This window comes from Cynocephalus volans, chromosome 9 (genome assembly GCF_027409185.1).
Source record: "Cynocephalus volans isolate mCynVol1 chromosome 9, mCynVol1.pri, whole genome shotgun sequence".
Classification (NCBI taxonomy): Eukaryota; Metazoa; Chordata; class Mammalia; order Dermoptera; family Cynocephalidae; genus Cynocephalus; species Cynocephalus volans.
In genome coordinates, this window is record NC_084468.1 from 130,285,961 (window position 1) to 130,305,251 (window position 19,291).

The 19,291-nt window shown below is 34.9% G+C and overlaps 1 protein-coding gene across 2 annotated transcripts in view; it reads right to left on the minus strand.

Annotated features, from left to right (window-relative positions):
* Nucleotides 1-754: 754 nt before the first annotated feature.
* The window catches only part of PRMT9 (protein arginine methyltransferase 9), a 36,202-nt gene continuing 17,665 nt past the window's right edge, over nucleotides 755-19,291 (minus strand). Inside the window, exons 9-12 of one of the 2 annotated variants that reach the window (XM_063108115.1) lie at nucleotides 17,335-18,052; nucleotides 5,212-5,365; nucleotides 1,390-1,512; nucleotides 755-1,090 (exon numbers count right to left, since the gene is read on the minus strand). In XM_063108115.1, the coding sequence (XP_062964185.1) occupies nucleotides 875-1,090; nucleotides 1,390-1,512; nucleotides 5,212-5,365; nucleotides 17,335-18,052 (1,211 nt within the window). In that variant the 3' untranslated portion in view covers nucleotides 755-874. The remainder of the gene's footprint in view (nucleotides 1,091-1,389; nucleotides 1,513-5,211; nucleotides 5,366-17,334; nucleotides 18,053-19,291) is intronic. The other variant, XM_063108116.1, reaches the window with a different exon arrangement.

A 19,291-nucleotide genomic window follows, 5' to 3' on the forward strand; every position in this document is an offset into this window, starting at 1 on the left:
AGTTGAGTAGTATAATAATAGAGGTAACGACAATAGGTAAAGATACATCTTGTTTTGTGACTTACACAAAGCACACAGCATATACAAGGCATGATAATGATCTTCCTTATTAATCTCCCTATTTCTAAAACCTGTAAAACATTGGACCAATTATTATGTCTCTTACTGTGCGTCCAAATCAAAATTTTGGAAAATTACTGGTTTAAAATTAAATCTTTCTTGAATTTTGTTTTGTTATCAGCTTTTAAATTCTTCTTTGCCAAAGTAGACCAGGAAAAATGCTGCCTCCTGAAGATTTGTTTCTTCTCTAACTCCTTTACTCTTTCAATTACTACATTTAGCTTACAGCTTAAATTCTTATTCGAACTTGCATTTGCAAAACATAAAACCTGAGGAGGTATTTCAGAAGTACCCGGTATTTAAAAGGAAGCAAGCTGAAAATTACAGTATTTAAAAGGAAGCAAGCTGAAAATTACAGGTAACCACAGTCTTCACTGGATGCCTACCTTTCAGTGTTTCTCTATTATAAAATTATGTTTAAGAAAAAAAGCCAAGATGCCTAAAAAATTAAAGTTTTGCTTTACTTACACATGACAATGAGACTGACTTTTAAAATCCCTATTAAGTAAAGTCAAGCAAAAAGAGCTTCCTAACTTGAAAAACTAATGTGTATCCTATTTCAGAAAGTAAGTCTGCAACAATATTTTTATAATAATGCTGCTCTTTGATGTAGAATCTTTTAAATATCCTTTATTAATGTAAAGTTTTTAATATATTTGACCATTACAAGCAATTAAAATTTTATACACCTATTTTATGATTACAACCCCACTAATTCAGACAAGAATTTTGTATTTATAATGAAAACTACTCTTCATTGCTTTACTGTGATGCTGACATTGCTTTTGTGGTGCTGAACGCTGAGTACGAGTTCCTCTCCCATTTCAACCTGGATGGGATTGTCTAAAACAACTGCAGCTTGTTTCCAGTGAGAGGCTTCACTTGAAGTATCCAACCTAATCTCTTCATCAAGGTACATATGATACCAAAATGGAATAGCAGTCACTTGTCCAGATTTACAAATGTGTACCTATGAAAAATTAAATTATAAAAATTTCATCAGGGTATACAGTGTAGATATGGATAGGTAAGTCATCTTTCTTGTCAATTTTAAATATAAAATTTATTAAAAATACATTTAACCCAATTCAAATTGGTATTAACCTATTTTATTCACTAATATTTACTAATGCGTTTTTGCATATTATTCAGGAAAAAGATGACAAATCTTGAAAGAAAGTGGCTAAAACTAGGTATATATAAAGTATTACCTAGTTTAAGGTCATTATTTTGAATATGACAAGAAATCATTTTGCATGTTGCCCTTACCTTTACTTCTCTGTTAGAGGTGTTCAAATACGGAGTCATTAAATCTAGTCTTAAGAGTTCCACTGGCTTGCTTAAAGGTATACAGGGCAATGAGGATAGGTCCAAAAACACACGTATAGGTACCTAGATAAAGTATAAATGTTTTCACTGTTTCTCATTCTTTTTGTGGTCAAGGCACATCAAGTGCTTGCTTTGTATTTGGTTCAGTAGGCTTCTTCTATCTATTACCTCATTTATATTCCCACATCAACCTAAGGCTTTCATTACAACTTTCATTATTCCAGTTCTACAGGAAGAATGAACAAACTAAACTTTAGGCAGGTTGAGTAATTTGTTATGGTTTCAGTTACCTGTACATCTTTCACCTGCATGAGAGCAGATTAAATTTTTACTTAAGCCAAATAGCTCCAAAAAATTTTAAACCAAGGATTTGCTTATGAGCTAACAAGCAACTAGTACATTAATTATTGAACCGTTTGAGGAAAAATGCCAAACGCAACCAAACAATAGTGAATTTCATTTGTAAAATGAATTTATTTCTAGAAGGCAGTGGTTCACAATGCTGACTGCAAATTAACATCACCTGGGGAGCTTTTCAAAAGCCCAAATACTAGGGTCACACCCCAGACCAATCTATAGTTAGGATCCAAGTATCGGTAATTCTGAAAGTCCCCAGATGTTTCCAATGTATAGTCAAAGTTGAGAACTACTGCTATAAAGTTTTCTATCAATTTTAGTAGCAATGGAACCCTACTAATTTTTAGCCTCCTCTTCATTTGAAATAGAAAGGAAACTGGTTTAAAAACAGCTTTCCTTTCTATAAAATATTAAGAATCCAACCTTCATGTTGATACAAAGGACATAGATACACTGACCTCTCCCTGGGCGTCCTTGAAAGCATCCAGCCTTTCTTCCCCATAATAACTCACAGCAACCCCATACCATTTCCAGGACTCCTCATTGTGTCCTTTATTCTCGTTAATATCAGTCACTAGAAGAAGCCCTAAATTCCCATGTCACCTCTCATCCACTGCATCCTAATCCCCACACAGCTATATCCATATCTCAAAGTCTGTCCCCACTTTTGTTTCTCTACCTAACCTGCTGGCCACTCCTATTATCTTAGCTAATTCCTCCTAGATAACCAATCTAGAGCTTATACCTTTTTGAGTTCTCTAGAGTTCAGTTCTCAGCTCTCTTTTCTACATATCCCCAAAGCAATTTCATCCAGTCTTACGGCTTTAAAAACCACCTATATGCTGTTGACAGCCAAACTTAAATTAAATCTTCAAGCTACAGCTTTCTCTGAACTCATCCAACTGGCCAATGACAATGACACCACAATCACTCACACACACACACACACACACACACACACACACACACACACACACACACACACACACACACACACACACACACACACACACACACACACACACACACACACACACACACACACACACACACAGCCTGATCCTCCTGCTATTTTCTCCTTATCAGTAAATAGTAACTACCCTTGCAGGTGTTTCAACCCAAAAAAACATGCTGTCCCTTCTCATACTCCACATCCAATCTCTCAAAAAAACCTACCTTTGAAATATATCCAGAATCTGACCACTCTGCACGACTTCCATTGCTACCACTCTAGTCTAAGCCATGAGTGCCTCCCACCTGGATTACTATAGTTACTACACTAATTTTATGCCTTTGTCTGGTCTCACAAGTGTTTTATTCTTAACACAGCAGCCATAGTGATCCTTTCAAAACATGTTACATCATGTCACACCTCTGTTCAATATCCCCCACTTGTTTCCTACCCTTTTCAGAGTAAAGGCCAAAGTCCTTATAATGGCCAAAAGGCTCTACAAGATCTGGCCCCTAATATTTCTCTGACTGCATCTCTCATCACCCTCCCTCATCGTTTCTTCCTGCTGTTTCTGAATACTCCAATCATGCTCTTGCCTCAGGTCATTTACACTGTTGATTATTTGACTTCCATGTTATCTGCTTCCATATTTGAAATCTCTGTTTAAATATCACTTATCCATGAGTCCTTTCCTTAGGCGTAGCCTTTATAAAATAGTATATCCCATACCCCCAACTCCCTATCTCCCTTAACCTGCCTTATATCCATAGCACTTCTCACCATTTATCATACTACTCCTTTTACTCGTTTGTTTACTCTCTCTCTTCCAATTTGAACACTAGCCCCGTGAGCGCAGGAACTTATCTCTTTAGATTCACAGCCATATTCCCAAAATCTAAAATAGTGCATATAATAGATACTTGGTAAATATTTGTTGAATAAATATAGTTCTGTTGTTTTCCATATAGTATTTTTAAAAAAAACAAAAAAAATCTTACGTTGTTTCATTGGTTCATTCAGTTGTCTCTGTAATAGTCAGGTAATCATAAAATTGGAGGGAGAGGAGACAATAACATCTAAGAAAATGACTGAATGGACTACAGAATATATTGCCAGGAAAGACTATGGAGCCTCTTGAGATCAGTGGTCATCTGTTGAAGTGAGACCACAATTGTATGGGCCAACTGTAGGGGTACTGGTATAGAGAAAACAGAGTTGGATCTAACTAAGGTGGGGTTTTCCAAGCACAGTAGAAAAAGTAAAAAGAAATTTATATATTTACATTACATGAAAAAATATAGACCATGGAATATAAGCTGTTGAAGGAAGAGAGCATATGAGATGAGAAGTTCAGTGAAAAGATGGCAGGATCAATATATTGTAGATTCTGATAGATTCAAAGAATTGCTGACGTCAGGATCAGGAGGGAATAAGGTAGAAAGACAGGAGATGGCAGTATTTGGGAGCCACACAAAGAAATAATTTAAACTTCTACTCTGATAAGTGTATTCTCTTTACTAAACCCTCCAAAAAACTGAGATTAAACAAATTCTAAAAGCATACATAGCCAGAACCCTGAAAAAAGCAGTTCCTCAACTAATTGAGTACTTCAAAAAGTTCGTGGAAAAATAGAATAAAAGATAATACAAATCTTTCCACGAACTTTTTGAAGTACCTTCATACTTGTTAAGCAGGTATTGTTCATGGATGACCTGACAATGCAAATTCAAGAGCTTACTATCTATAGCCTTTAGATAAAAATTTTAGATATTACTTCTTTAATTCTGTACTCAACATCTCACTTCCCAAAATTCTGCTGTGGCTTATACGGCAATATCCCACCTACTTCCCACCCCTATATCCAACCCCAAACCTCTTTGCTAGATATTCCATCCACTCCACTATATTAACTGACAAATTTGTACTTTGGCTGCTAGTGCCCATGCCAGTTTCACCCTCATTTCTAAATCTTGATTCCTTGTTTCTTAAATGGAAACTAACCCCTCTGCCTTGATTTTAGTTTTCCTAGGTTCCTACATTCCTGCTCCCTGCAGCCTGATTGCCTAGGCTCTGGACATTAGCTGCTCCCACCTATTAAGCTGCCAGCCTGAGGTCTCAATGTAAGGTTCAAGTTTGGAACATAAATCTTATGGATGCTTCTTTTTTAGACAAGGAGCACCCTTTTTCATAAGACTAAAACCTAGGACTCTACTTTTAATTTGTAACATTGATTAAGAGGAATGTCTATAAACTTTTTTCAGTAGTCGTGACAAAATTCCTTGATTATTCTAATTCCTAGGTCAAACTTTACCAATAATAAGTTCCTTTGCTCTAGGAAAGTGATTACCATTCTAATTCAGCTAAACACAGTGACTAAATAACACTAAAGAGGTAGACAAGGTTGACTAGACTAAGGATAACGGCATTCTGGTTGAACTTTCCTGGACACTTACCTGAAACTGGTTAATAAAAGGTGCTATATTTAATCCAAGAGTACATTCTGTTCCTTGAACAGCACTCTCTTCTACCAGTGTCTGTGATTCCACAAGCAATCCAAACATCAGCACATACTGAGGAAAGATCTTGCCTCCAGATTGTAGTAAACACCTAAAGAAGGAAAAATATTTTTAAAAGCTTTGATTCCCTACATTTTATAAGTATCAAACTAAGAATCATGATAAATCAGTGAGCTGTAAATTATATAGTCTAATGGACTCTTGTTATTATTGGCTGGTAGTTCAGAATGGTAAAACACTGGAAATAATTTCCCAGCAAGTCAAACTTAAAGTGACTGATCTATGAAAAAGAAAAATAATCAGTTGGCTGGATAGATATGTCTAGATTTAAACAAGAGTGATCAATGGATGCTAAAACTAGTAGTAGAAAGTTTGATTAGGAAAAAGATGCTTACATAGTCACAAAATATCACCCCAGCAAATGACTTATTCATTACAAAGGGGAAAATAGTAATTTATTGTGGAGAAATCTGGTGGGTACAACTTAAGCCAAATGATCTACATTAACTTCAGAATAATGGGATAAAGCAACACTATCTCCATCCAAATGTGACAAACTCCTGTGGTATTTATAATTCGCTAAAATGGACAAGACGAATCTAATCATAAGAAGACATGAGGAACATTCTACCTAATAAATAGCCTACACTCTTCAAAACTGTTAATGTCATGAAAGAATGGAAGAACAGAATGGAAACTAAATGTAATATGTGATCGTGGACTGAATCCTGGACCAGGAACAACAAAGCTATAAAGGACATTATTGTGACCATTGGCGAAATCTGAGTAAGATTTGTAGATTAGATCCTATTCTTAGGAAATTCACACTCAAGTATTAAAAGTAAAGAGATATGATTTCTGGAACTAATACTCTAAATGATTCAGGGAGAGAATAAAGTGAATATGGAAAATATTAATAATTTGTGAATCTGAATGTAAGGTATATAGTAAATTCTCTGTACTATTTAACTTCTCTGTAAGCTTGAAATTATTTCAAAATAAAGATTAAACACTCCAACTACAGAAAAAAAAATTATAAATCCAAATACTCTAGAAAAGACAGCAAGTAAGGGGTTGACAAAACTTTTCTCCTCCTACAGGTGACCTTGGGTTCACCTTCTCTTTCCCTGGAAATCCTATAAAGATGGAATATCAGCTATTATCAGAAATACTGCTATGGTTAAAAAAAAAAATGCCTTTTAATAGGAAGACATCATCTAGAGTAAAAGAACTATGAACAAAATGATAAATGCCTGATGGGAAACATGTAAGCTTCCCTTGAGTGTGGGGTAACCCATAACCAGGTATTCCTTTTGCTGGGACTTGGAAGCTATGCCCATGGGAGAATTTGTAGTTTTATGAAGCAAGGGGCTCTTAGGCCAAGGCAACTCCCACAACTACCTATGTAGTCATTTCCTCATACTTGAGCTATGAAGGAGATGTGAGAGAGGTGAGTGGGTCACCTACTGCCATCAAAAGAAGCCGAGGATACTTTAAAGTACTTAAAACCAAGTAATTATTCTCATTTGCCACATTTACAATCAAACATCAAATCCCTTGTTTTTACTGAATATTTCAAGCTTGTTTCTCATTGAACTTCCAGAACAGGATACTACAGATAGGCAGACTTTGTATTATATACATCTTTCACAGTAAGTTTTTACTCCTAAATTAAATACTTAGAGTAAGTAAAGATATATTTATAAAAATACAGGACTAAACATTTTGACCAGTACATTTGTGGATATCTAAAAAAATAATTCATACAAATTTCTAAAATTTTATGCTATGTAGTTTCCCTAAATAGATCATTAAAACCTTGACAAACTATAAAACACCCCATTCTTCAAAACTGCTTTGGCACTTCTACCTTCTTCAGCCCTTTTTCTGTCTATAAAGCCAATCTCCTGAGCTCAACTCATTGGAACACTTATTCTACTTTATGAAGAGTCGCCCAATTCTAGAATTGCAAATAAAGCCAATTGAGATCTTTCAATTAAATTTATTGTAATTTTGTCTTTTGACAGTATCCTTTGTAATATCCTTTATAATAAATGGGTAAACTAAATGAAGTGTTTCCCTGAGTTCTGTGAGCCACTCTAGCAAGTTAACCAAACCCAAAGAGGGAATCATGTGAATCCTTGATTTATAGCCACTAGGTCAAAAGTACAGGTGACAACCTATTTGCAACTGGCATCTGAAGGGGAGGAGGGGGCAGTCTTGCAGAACTGAGCCCTCAACCTGTGGGATCTGATGTTACCTCCATGTAGACAGTGTCAGAATTGAGTTGAATTAGAGGACATCCAGTTGGTGTATGCTGGAGAATTGCTTGGTGTGTGGGGAGAAATCTGGTGTCAGACATATTCTTGAGTGATGTGTGAGTAAAGGGAAAAAGAGTTTGTTTTTTTATCCCTAATAACAATGTATGAGGGAGGGGAGTGCACAGAGCTCCCATGCCCTCTCTGCTATCCTCCCAAAACCTCAACATGTTCACCAACCTGGAAGGTCTGCAAGCTTTGTTGTTTAGAGTTTTTATGGAGATACCATTACATAGGCATGACTGATTAAATCATCAATGATTAGTGATTAACTCAATCTCCAGCCCCTACCCCTCTTCCCCGCCTCAGAGATCTAGGAATGGGGCTGAAAGTTCCAACTCTCTAAATCACGTTTCGTTCCTCTGGCAACCAGCCCCCAATCCTGAAGTTATCTAGGGGCCCTCCTAGAGTCACCTCATTAGCATAAACTCATATGGTGGATAATAAAAGACACTTATCTCACCCCTATCACTCAGTAAAGTCCAAAGGTTTTAGAAGCTCTTGTTCAGGAACTGGAGAAAAACAATATTCCAGGTAGTAACCAAAAAATTTAGGCTGAACAAAATGTCAAAATTTCATCTACTGAACCCTAAAAGTTAGAAAAGCCTGAATCAAGAATGAACAACCATGCCAGAGACAAGCACTACAAAAAAGCAGTGTATGAAAATTATTTTAAAAGACCACATTCATACTGTTTTTATCAAAAACCTAAAAATCTTTCATTAACCTTAATGTTACTGTCACTGACAGGAATATTTCTTATTTATGTTCAGATAAAAGAACAATTAACTTGGAACATGGCTTAGCTTTGCTGACATTGAGTATATACTGTTGTCACTTACACCACTGCAACTACTGAACTCCTCAACTGAATCTTTTGCAAAGCCAAATGATACTTCAGAACCATCTGTGCCTTCAGCAATGAAAAAATGCATTCCATCTTGATAATCTAACCATAAATGGCAAAAATTCTGAAAAGAACAAACTTCAGTTTCCTTGGGATCAAATACCAAAAAATTTTTAAATGACTGTCTCAATCTGTTTTCTGCTGCTATAGCAAAATATTACAGACTGAGTAATTTATAATGAATGACAACTTATTTGCCCACACTTCTGAAGGCTGGGAAGTCCAAGTTCAAGAGGCCACATCTGGTGAGGGCCTTCTTGCTGTGTCATAACATGGTGGAAGGCATCACATGGGTGAGAGTGAGAAAGAATGTCTCATCCTTTATAAAAACCCCACTCCCACAATAACAAACCCATCTACCCCCATAATGACATTAATCCATTCATGAGGGCAGAACTGTTCCTCTTAAAGGTCCCACATTTCAACACCATTGCATTGAGGATTAAGTTTCCAATGCCTGAATTTTGGGGAACACATTCAAACCATACTAACTGGCTAAAAAAAAAAAAATTTACCAAGCTTTTAAGCTTTACCCTGTATTTTAATCTAGTATGAATGAATAAAGCTTAAGAATGAACATTTACAAACAAGTTGCAAAGGAAAGTGTAAATACTTAAGTTTGCTAAATGATTCATTTTTCCTTGCCATATTATTTTTGTCCAGTGAGATAGATGGCCTTTATCCTTATTCCAAATATAATCTATTCTCCCCCTCCACTAACTTCATCCTCTTTGACCAGTTATGAGGCATCCCTGCTGAAAAAGACTGAAGATAATAGGAGACCTGGGTAAGAGTATCTGCATACCTCTGGCCCCAAGATCAAAATAAGTCTACAAATCCAAAAGTACCTGTAAAGGAGATTGTCCTGTAGCTTAGGATGAAGGAAAAGAGAAATGGTTCTTCATTGTTACTCAGGAGGTATCTGAAGAGGGGGTGGTGAGGGGAAATCCTGGTTGAAACAATGAGTAAGAATGATACCAGCATTTAGGGCCCAGAGATACCAAACATCCTGCAATGCAAGGGCAATCCCACATAAAAACTGCCCCACCTGAACTGCCAATAACACTCCTCTCAACACTGAGAAATACAAGGGGACTTGTAAGTAACCATAAAGTAAGTTGTTTGTCACCAATATAACCAATCATTTAGGCAGAACAGACTGCCTGATAAATTCTTTTTATAACCAAAACCACTCTTTAAAAATTCTTTACAAGGTTCTACTCAAATAAAACAAGACTGACTGAAAACTTTTCCACTAAGAGCTAGTACAAGACAAGTATGCCCATTTTAGTAACTTCTATTCAGCATAATACTGGAAGATCTAGCCAGCACAATCAGGAAAGAAAAAGAAATAAAAGACATCCAGATTGGAAAGGAAGAAGTAAAACTATCTCTATCTCTGATCACAGAAAACATGATCTCATACACAGAAAACACTAAAGATCCTACAAAAAAAATTTAGAATAAACAAATTCAGCAAAATTACATGATACAAAAATCAACACACAAAAATGTTTGTATAAAACAATGAACAGTCTGAAAAGAAAATTAAGGAAACAATTTCATTCACAATAGCATTAAAAATAATAAACTTAACCAAGGAGGTAAAAGACTTGTATATTGAAAACTACAAAACTTTGCTGAAAAAATTAAAGATACAAGTAAATGTAAAGACATTCCATGTTCCTGTATTGAAAGACTTAATATTGCTAAAATGTCAATATTACCAAAAGTGATATACACATTCAATGCAATTACAAATACATATGCACCTAACATTAGAGCTCACAAATATATGAGCCAAATATTGACAGAAGTGAAGAGGAAAATAGAAAGCAACACAATAACAGTAGGAAATGTCAATAACCCACTTTCAGTTATGGACAGAAACACCAAACAGAAGATTTGAACAACACTAGAGATCAATTGAACCTAACAGACATTTACAGAACACTCCACACAATAGCGTACATACTTCTTAAGCACACAAGAAACATTCTCTAAAACATACCACATATCAGACCACAAAACAAGTCTTAACAAATTTAGGAAGACTGAAATCAGACAAAGTATCTTCTCCAGCCACAATGCAATGAAAACTGGAAATCAATAGAAGGAAAAGAGAGAAATAAACAATAGATGGACATTTAAAAATTCACTCCTAAGCAACCAATGAGTCAAAGAAGAACCACAAGGGAATTTAGAAAATATCTGTGCCTTGGGTAGAATGTCTCCCCAAAACTCATCCCTACTGTGACAGTGCAAAAGAGGGTGGAAAATCCTATTACGGTAATTGAAAGGTGGGGCTTTGAAGAGGTGATTAGATTGTAGGACCATGCTATAGTGAATGGATTAAAAATGGTGGCTAGGGGCATGGTTCCAAGGGCTTTAAAAGAAGAGAGATGAGAATCTGTCTCTTCTCTGCTCCACCAGTTTCTGCCAGGTGAAACCCCTGCAATGCTATAAAGCCACCACCAAAGACGACTCACCAGATGTATTCCCTGGACTTTGGACTACCTAGCCTCTGAAATTGTATGCAATAAATTTTGTTTTCTTTATAAAGAAACCCAGTTTCAAGTATTTTGTTATAAGCAACAGAAACACACAAATATAATCTGGTAACAAACGAAAATGAAAACACAATACAGTCAGCCCTCCATACCCATGGGTTCCACATCTATGGATTCAACCAACCACAGATTGAAAATATTGAAGAAAAAACTGCATCTATACTAAACATGTACAGACTTTTTTTTTCTTGTCATTATTCCCTAAACAACACAGTATAAAAACTTTACATAGCATTTACATATTGTATTAGGTATTATATTTACATAGCATTAACACATTGTATTAGGTATTATAACTAATCTAGAGATGATTTAAAGTATACAAGAGGACTGCATAGGCTATATGCAACTACACCATTTTATATCAGGACTTGAATATCCTCAGATTTTGGTATCTGCAGGATGTTCTGAAGCCAATCCCCCATGGATACCAAAGGACAACTATACAGCAAAACTTAACAGAGTACGGCAAAAGAAGTACTAAAAGGGAAATTTATAGCACTAAATACCTACATTTTTTTAAAAAAGGAAGATTTTAAATCAACAACCTAATTTTAAACCTCAAGGAACTAAAAAAGAAAAACACACTAACCAAAAATTAGCAGAAGGAATAATGAAGATTAAAGCAGAGATAAACAGAAAACAGAAAACTAATAGGGAAAAAAGTCAATAAAACCTATAGGTGTTTTTTTTAAAGATCAACCAAATTGACAAACCCTTAAGTAGACTCCAAAAAAAAGAGAAGATTCATAACTAAGAGAAATGAAAGGATATTACAACTGATGCTACAAAACTAAAAAGGATTATAAGAGAACACTATGAACAATTATACATCAACAAATTGGATAACCTAAAAGAAATGGATAAATTCTTAGAAATATATGAGAGTACTTCAAAAAGTTTGTGGAAAAGTAGAATTAAAAGATAATACAAATTTTTCCATGAACTTTTTAAAATACCCTCATACAACCTACCTAGACAGAATCAGAAAAACTAAAAAATCTGAACAGATTTATTTTTTGTTTGTTTGTTTGTTTGTTTTTGTGACCGGTAAGGGGATCATAACCCTTGGCTTGGTGTCATCTGCACTGCACTCAGCCAGTGAGCACACTGGCCATCCCTATATAGGATCCGAACCCACAGCCTCGGCACTCCCAGCGCTGCTGCGCTCCCAGCGCCGCACTCTCCCAAGTGAGCCACAGGTCAACCCAAATCTGAACAGATTTATAACTGGTAAGGAAATTGAAGCAGTAATCAAAAACATCCCAAGCAAAGGGCTGGTTGGTTAGCTCAGTTGGTTAGAGTGTGGTGCTGTAACACCAAGGTCAAGAGTTCAGATCGCTGTACCAGCTAGCTGCCAAAAAATAAATTAAATAAATAAATAACAAAAACTTCCCATCAAAGAAAAGCCCATGACCAAGACTGGCTTCATTGGACCACTCTACTAAACATTTAAAGAACTAACATCAATCCTTCTCAAACTCTTCCAAGGAACTGAAGAGGAGGGAAAACTTCCAAACTCATTGTATGAGGCTATCATTACCTTGAAACCAAAACCAGACAAGGACACAGAAAACTACAGACCAACATCCCCAATGAATATTGATGCAAAATCCTCATACTAGCAAACAATTCAACAGCACATTAAAAGGCTTATACACCATGACCAGGTTGGATTTATACCTGGAATACAAGGACATTTCAACACACAAAAATTAATCAATGGCACCACATTAACAGAATGAAGGTTAAAAAATACATGATCATCTCAATTGATGCAGAAAAGGCATTTGACAAAATTCAACAATCTTTCATGATAAAAATACTCAACAAACTAGGAATAGAAGGAAACTACCTCAACATAATAAAAGCTGTATATGAAAAACCCACAACTAACATGATATTCCACAGTGAAAGACTGAAAGCTTTTCTCCTAAGATCAGGAACAAGTAAAAGATGCCCATTTTCACCACATCTATTCAACGTAGTACTCGAAATCCTAGTCAGAGCAATTAGACCAGAAAAAAGAAATAAAATGCACCCAAAATTGGAAAGGAAGAAGTAAAATTATCTCTGCTCACAAATGGCATAATCTTATATATAGAAATCCCTTAAGAAAAACAAAACAAAAAACCCTAAAGAAAAACAGACAAAAAACCCTGTTAAAAGTAATAAATGATTTCAGCAAAACTGCAGGATACAAAATAACCATGTAAAAATCAACTGCATTTCTATATACTAACAATGGCCAATCCAAATCAGAAATTAAGAAAAAATCCCATTAACAATAGCATCTAAAAGAATAAAATACTTAGGAATAAACTTAACCATGGAGGCAAAAGACTTATACACTGAAAAACTACAAAACATTGTTAAATTTTTAAAAATACAAATAAATGGAAAGACATCTGGTGTTCATGAACTGGAACGATTAATATGTTAAAATGTCCAACTACCCAAAGAGATATACCAGTCAATGCAATCCCTATCAAAATCCCCGCTGTGCTTTTCTCAAGGGACCCCTAATAAGCCATAACAATATTGAAAAAGAACAAGTTGGAGGCCTCACACTTCCTGATTTCAAGACATACTACAAAGCAACAGTAATCAAGACTGTGGTGTGACTGGTATAAAGACAGACATATAGACCAATGGAATAGAAAAGAGACCCTATAAATAAACCCACAAACAATGTTGGGAAAACTGTATACCGTATGCAAAAGAATGAATATGGCACACATATAAGAATTTACAAATTCATGTATATAATCATTCTCAGTAGTCACACTGTAAATATCAAACAAAAAACAAACAAAAAAAATTCCCCAAATACTCCATTATTCAAAACATGTTTGAAATATCTCTGGTACCAATTTATGTTTCAAAGAGAAAAATCAATTTCTTTACTTTGTAATTTACCTAATTTTTAAAGAAAACTGAAATTACCAATTTTAATAATGACATTATTAAAAGGCCTCCACAAAACTTGCCTATTTACAAAAAAAAAATCAAACCACTTTTTGCCATGTTTGAATGTGTTGCTAGAAAGGCCATTTCAAAAATAGACTTTAAAAAATCACTCACATAATCAAAACTTATCTAATTATACACTTAACATTTCATCCCTTAAGAGTATGTAAATTGTATATTAAAAAAACTTATAACATTAAACTCTAGTTAGTAAGTTTCATTTCCACAATGGTGGGGGTTAGCAATTCTGAAATGATGTTATATGCATTCTAGGCATGAGCAAATGAGTAAGTATAGTGATGTTAGAAGAAGCCAGGCTTTCACTGTTGGAGAAAGAAAATTATAAATATGAGTATGAAAAGGGGAAAAATGAGGGCTGACTGGTTAGCTCAGTTGGTTAAAGTGCCGTTTTGTAATACTAAAGTCAAGGGTTTGGATCCAAGTACCAGTCAGTCGTCAAAAAGAAAAAAAAAAAGAAAGAAAAGAGGGAAGACTACAATATACCCTACAGTGGTGATTTGGAACTGAAGCATCAGTATGAATTCTTAATTTTATTTAGATAAATAAATAAATAACTATACAGGTATATGTGTATATATGTGTGAGAGATTGTATGTGTGTATGGATCTATACATGCACGCTTATGCGCACACATGCACACACACATTTCCTAGCTTTGTCCACTTAGAGGGCTTAAAAGCAATGACTAACCAGTAGTAATGAGCATACCTATCATCAAGATCTTGATTTCAAAACACAGATCTCCCTAAAAAGAACTAGGGTTCCCTGGAGAAAAATTGATTCTTAGGCTGGGGCAGAGAAAAATACAAGATGAATATAGAACAACAGGTGCACCAAAAGGAAGAATATGATCAAAGAATGATGGAAACATATCAAAAAGACACAGGAGCCAGTTTGAAGGAGTTCCCACTGGCCAAATGGGGGACAATTTCAGCATCAAAATAAATACTGATAGTAATGGGTATTGAATAAAATTTAAAAAGTCATGAGCCCATACCAATATAAATAAATATATGGGATAGAAGGGAAAGCTCTTTCTTACAGGAGAATGCCAACTAATAAATACAGAAAAAATGATAGAGTTAAAAAATCATCAATGGAGGTTAAAATTAGTGAATAAAGGTATAATGAGGAATGGGATATTTACATGGTCTCAAAATATTAATACCCATTAATGAAGTATTAATTACAAAGGGTAAAATTAAACACTTTCAATGGAGAAACATGATAGACACAGCCTTAACCAAGTGATCAAAATTATCATCAGTAACAGAACAAATAGCTCTGTGTGCTTTCTAATATGATGCACTGAGAACACTTCTGTGGTATCCCTGCCCAAAATGTGTAATATGACAAGCAATGACTGAGGAACTGCTCCAGATTAACTAAAGCGACCTGACACCTGAATGCAATGCATGATCCTGCATTTGAATCTAGACTGAGGAAAAAATTGTTTTATAAAGGATAGCAGTGGATCAACGGACAAAACCTAAATACAGATTGCAGATTAAATAGAATTGTATTACTGAATTTCCTACTTTTGAGTATTGTACTATAGTTATGTAAGAGAATGTTTTTGTTCTTAGAAAATACACACTAAAGTATTTGGTAGTAAAAGAACATGATGCCTCTAACCTATTCTCAAAAACGAAAAATAATAACATTATATACATTGAGAGAGAGGGAATGAATGAGAATGAAAAAACAACTAGGAGAAAATGTAAATAATGGGTAAATGTGTATAAAAGTACTTTTCATTATTCTTGCAGTTTTTCTGTAAGTTTAAAATTAAATCAAAACTAGAAATAAATAAATCATTAGGCTTTCCATGGTGATTATACCAAATAAATTAAGCCTCATTTGTGTTAAGAATTCATAGAGCTAAAATGCCTTCAAATGCATTTAGTCCAGTATTCTCATTTTACAGAAGAGAAAACTGAGGATGAGAGAGACACTAAGTGACTCTGAAAATTTTACTACTGGTTGAACATCCCATATCTGAAAATCCAAAATCTGAAAAGGTCCAAAATCCAAAACCTTTTGACACTCAAAGGAAATGCTCATTGAAGCATTTCAGATTTTCAGACTGGGGATGCTCAACCAGTAAGTGTTACAAAAATATTCCAAAATCCGAAAAAAAATCCAAAATAATTCTGGTCTCAAGCATTACAGATAAGGAACATTCAACCTGTACTTCAGGAATTCAGTGGCAAATTTACAACTAGATATGATCTCTTTAAAGTCCTGTATCAAGTACATCTGTTTAAAATTTTATATATATATGCATACATATGTATGTGTGTGTATATATATATAAATGTGTGTTTATATATCAAACCTCTATATCCCTACAATTTATATGTACAAGACTGTTTTAAAGAAAAATATGGCGGTAATTTTTATTGGTTAACCAATAAAGAAGAGGTAAATTTTGTAACAAAAGAAAATGCATATGAAACCTAAATATAATTAACTATGTAACTAAAATACTTTTCTTCCTGGTTTTGTCAAATATTTTTCTTCAGTACATAATGTGCCTTTTGCTATCACAATCTTTGGTCTGCATTCCCACCACTGTTCCTATACTACAGAACAACCTCTGTTCTTATACCACAAAATTTAAAATCTGTAACACACTCATTTTTCCTAAATCTGAGCTTCCAAATTTTAAATACTGCCTTCTTTTCACATCTGCACAGCACAACTAAAGAACTTTGAAGCCTAGCCAAATTTGATGTCAACAGTAAATATTAGAGCCAAGTTTACCTCAAGCAACCTAAACTGAAGGAGAAATATTTCAGGGATAGACTGTACTATAAAATAAAGATTTTATAATACAAGAGGACTGGGACTTATTCCTAAGAAGCATTTTGTACTCCCTATATGCCATCAAATGTGTACCATATATTTCTTACAGTTGTTTCTTATGTTTCTTACATCGTAAAGATGAAATTTGATTTTTCTTTTATTACCCTGTATATCTTCTTATCTGTTCTTATAGATCTCTACCTAATTTCCCATATTATATATAGGACATCCAATCACAAAGCAGGCTCTCTTCTTCACACCTACAATGCAGAGATACCTTTAGGGAAAAAAATCAGTAATAACAGCAAACAAAGAGAAAGGTACGAAATCACACATCCTGAAAAGCAATGCTTCAGGAACATACAATGATCTTCACTCATTTTTACAGTTATGCTGTTAAAGAACTAAAAGAATTTACATGAAGTTTGGGTTCAAAAAAACCCCAAAACTTAGTTTTGTGGTTTACCTAGATATTGCAGCTTTTTCCATTATTTCCTGCTGAATGAGCCCAGATGGCTCAATGACATCCAATATAATTATGCTCCACAACTTGTCTGATTTTGGCCTTTGCAGCATGGCAGATTCATCCTCCACATGTCTCAGCCAAAATTCAAGTGTTTCTTTAGGAAAGTGATTGGCTTCAGATATGATGTCCAGAGTGATACGATGCTGGTCTTTCTCCACAGAACTATAAGGTTTAACCTGCCCAAGTGTGCCAGCAATTATAGGCAGAATAGAGAAGCCTTCGGACACATCTAACACGTAGAAAGGTTCAGGGGAACTCTGTACAGTACTATTCTGTCCAGTTTCAGAGCTCATGTTATTATTCTGACACTCAGTATCTATGGCCTGACACAGTTTCTCTGGGACCAATGAAGAAAACACTTTACTCATTGCCATTTTAAAGCTTTCGTGATATGGAATGTTATTAAGCAAAGCAATTTCCGTGGATTCCAATACACACGTCTGCTCAACAGCATCTGGTTTACTGGTCTGAAGGTTAGCCAGGGCACTACAGAGTTCAGCCTCATTTCTTAAAGACAGTAAGTCTTTACTCTTCGTAAAACTTTTCGCAACATCCATTTCATGTTCCAAACCCAAGAAATTGATATTCTGGATTCTTAAGTAACAATCTTGACAAGACACTTCCATCATCACATGGTCTCCAGGCTTTATACAGTAGTCTTCATTAAATAATAGGGAAGAAAAAATTATTATCGATTAATATAGGGTGCCTGTAAGCCTGAGGATCACACAAACATCTATATGTCCCCATTTAATCCCTCATTCTTTAAATCACTACAGGAAGGATTACATCTATTCATTTAATATAGAAAGAAAATAAAAAAGAAAATCACATCTTTACTTGGGAAAAAACTGGAGTTTGAAAATTCAACTAACTCATAGCATGATGGAAAGATTAAAGAACTCCACTACTGAACCCTAAGACTATCAGTATTTTAGTTGTTTTTACTACAATCACTAGGTAACACCATGTCCCCCAAATTGGGGGGGGGTGAGTAGAGGGCTGCAGGGGACTCTCCATCATCCTTGGTAATGAAGCTAACAATAACAAAGACAGATGAAACTCAGGGATCAATATTAAACCTAACTTTAGCATAAAAGGACACATTCTTTTCTCTAAAGGAAATTTCCAACACAACAAGGCAGCATTTGACAGAATCATAGTAATATTTCTTAACTCCAAGTATTAACATACTCTTGCATGTTTAGGGATGTGAAAGTGTAGGGAAGGACTAAGTCCTACGACAAAGGCTGTATCATGCTCCTTTCCATGAGCTTTCACATGTGGTAAAACTTTAAAATGTAAATGTACAATCACAATCAGCCCTAGAACCAGTGAAAATATAGGTTGTTACTGTTATATTTAAACATTTAAAATGTTCTTTCCCTAAGGAGGATTAAAAAACAAAACAAAACCATCTTTCTAAGTAACTTTGAGAGTTAGAATAAACACAAATAAAAATGTCACTTACTGAGTGCCAGTCACTGTGGTAGGCATTTTATACCCACTAGCTCTAATAATCCCTACAACAGTAGTGAAAGGTAGACAGTATCATCCCATTTTTATTTATAACAAAACAAGTCCTTTCAAAAATAACTGGCAAGGACAGCCAGGAAGGAGTAAGTAGCAAAGCTAAGCTCTGAATCCAAATCTACCTGACTGACTCCCCAAAAGACCATACAAGCCACTGATTCCATGACTTAATGACCTTGTCAAAATAGATCCTGATTAAGAGACTAAACAGAAATAGAAACTACCTTCTAGTGTAAAAAGGTAGTTTTTCTATATAATTCAACTATTACAAACTTATTGAAACCCACCAAACAGCTGTAAAAAAAATATTTAAAAATATCCAAAAAATATCTTTAATATAAAACTTCCCTAGGGAAGTTTGTGA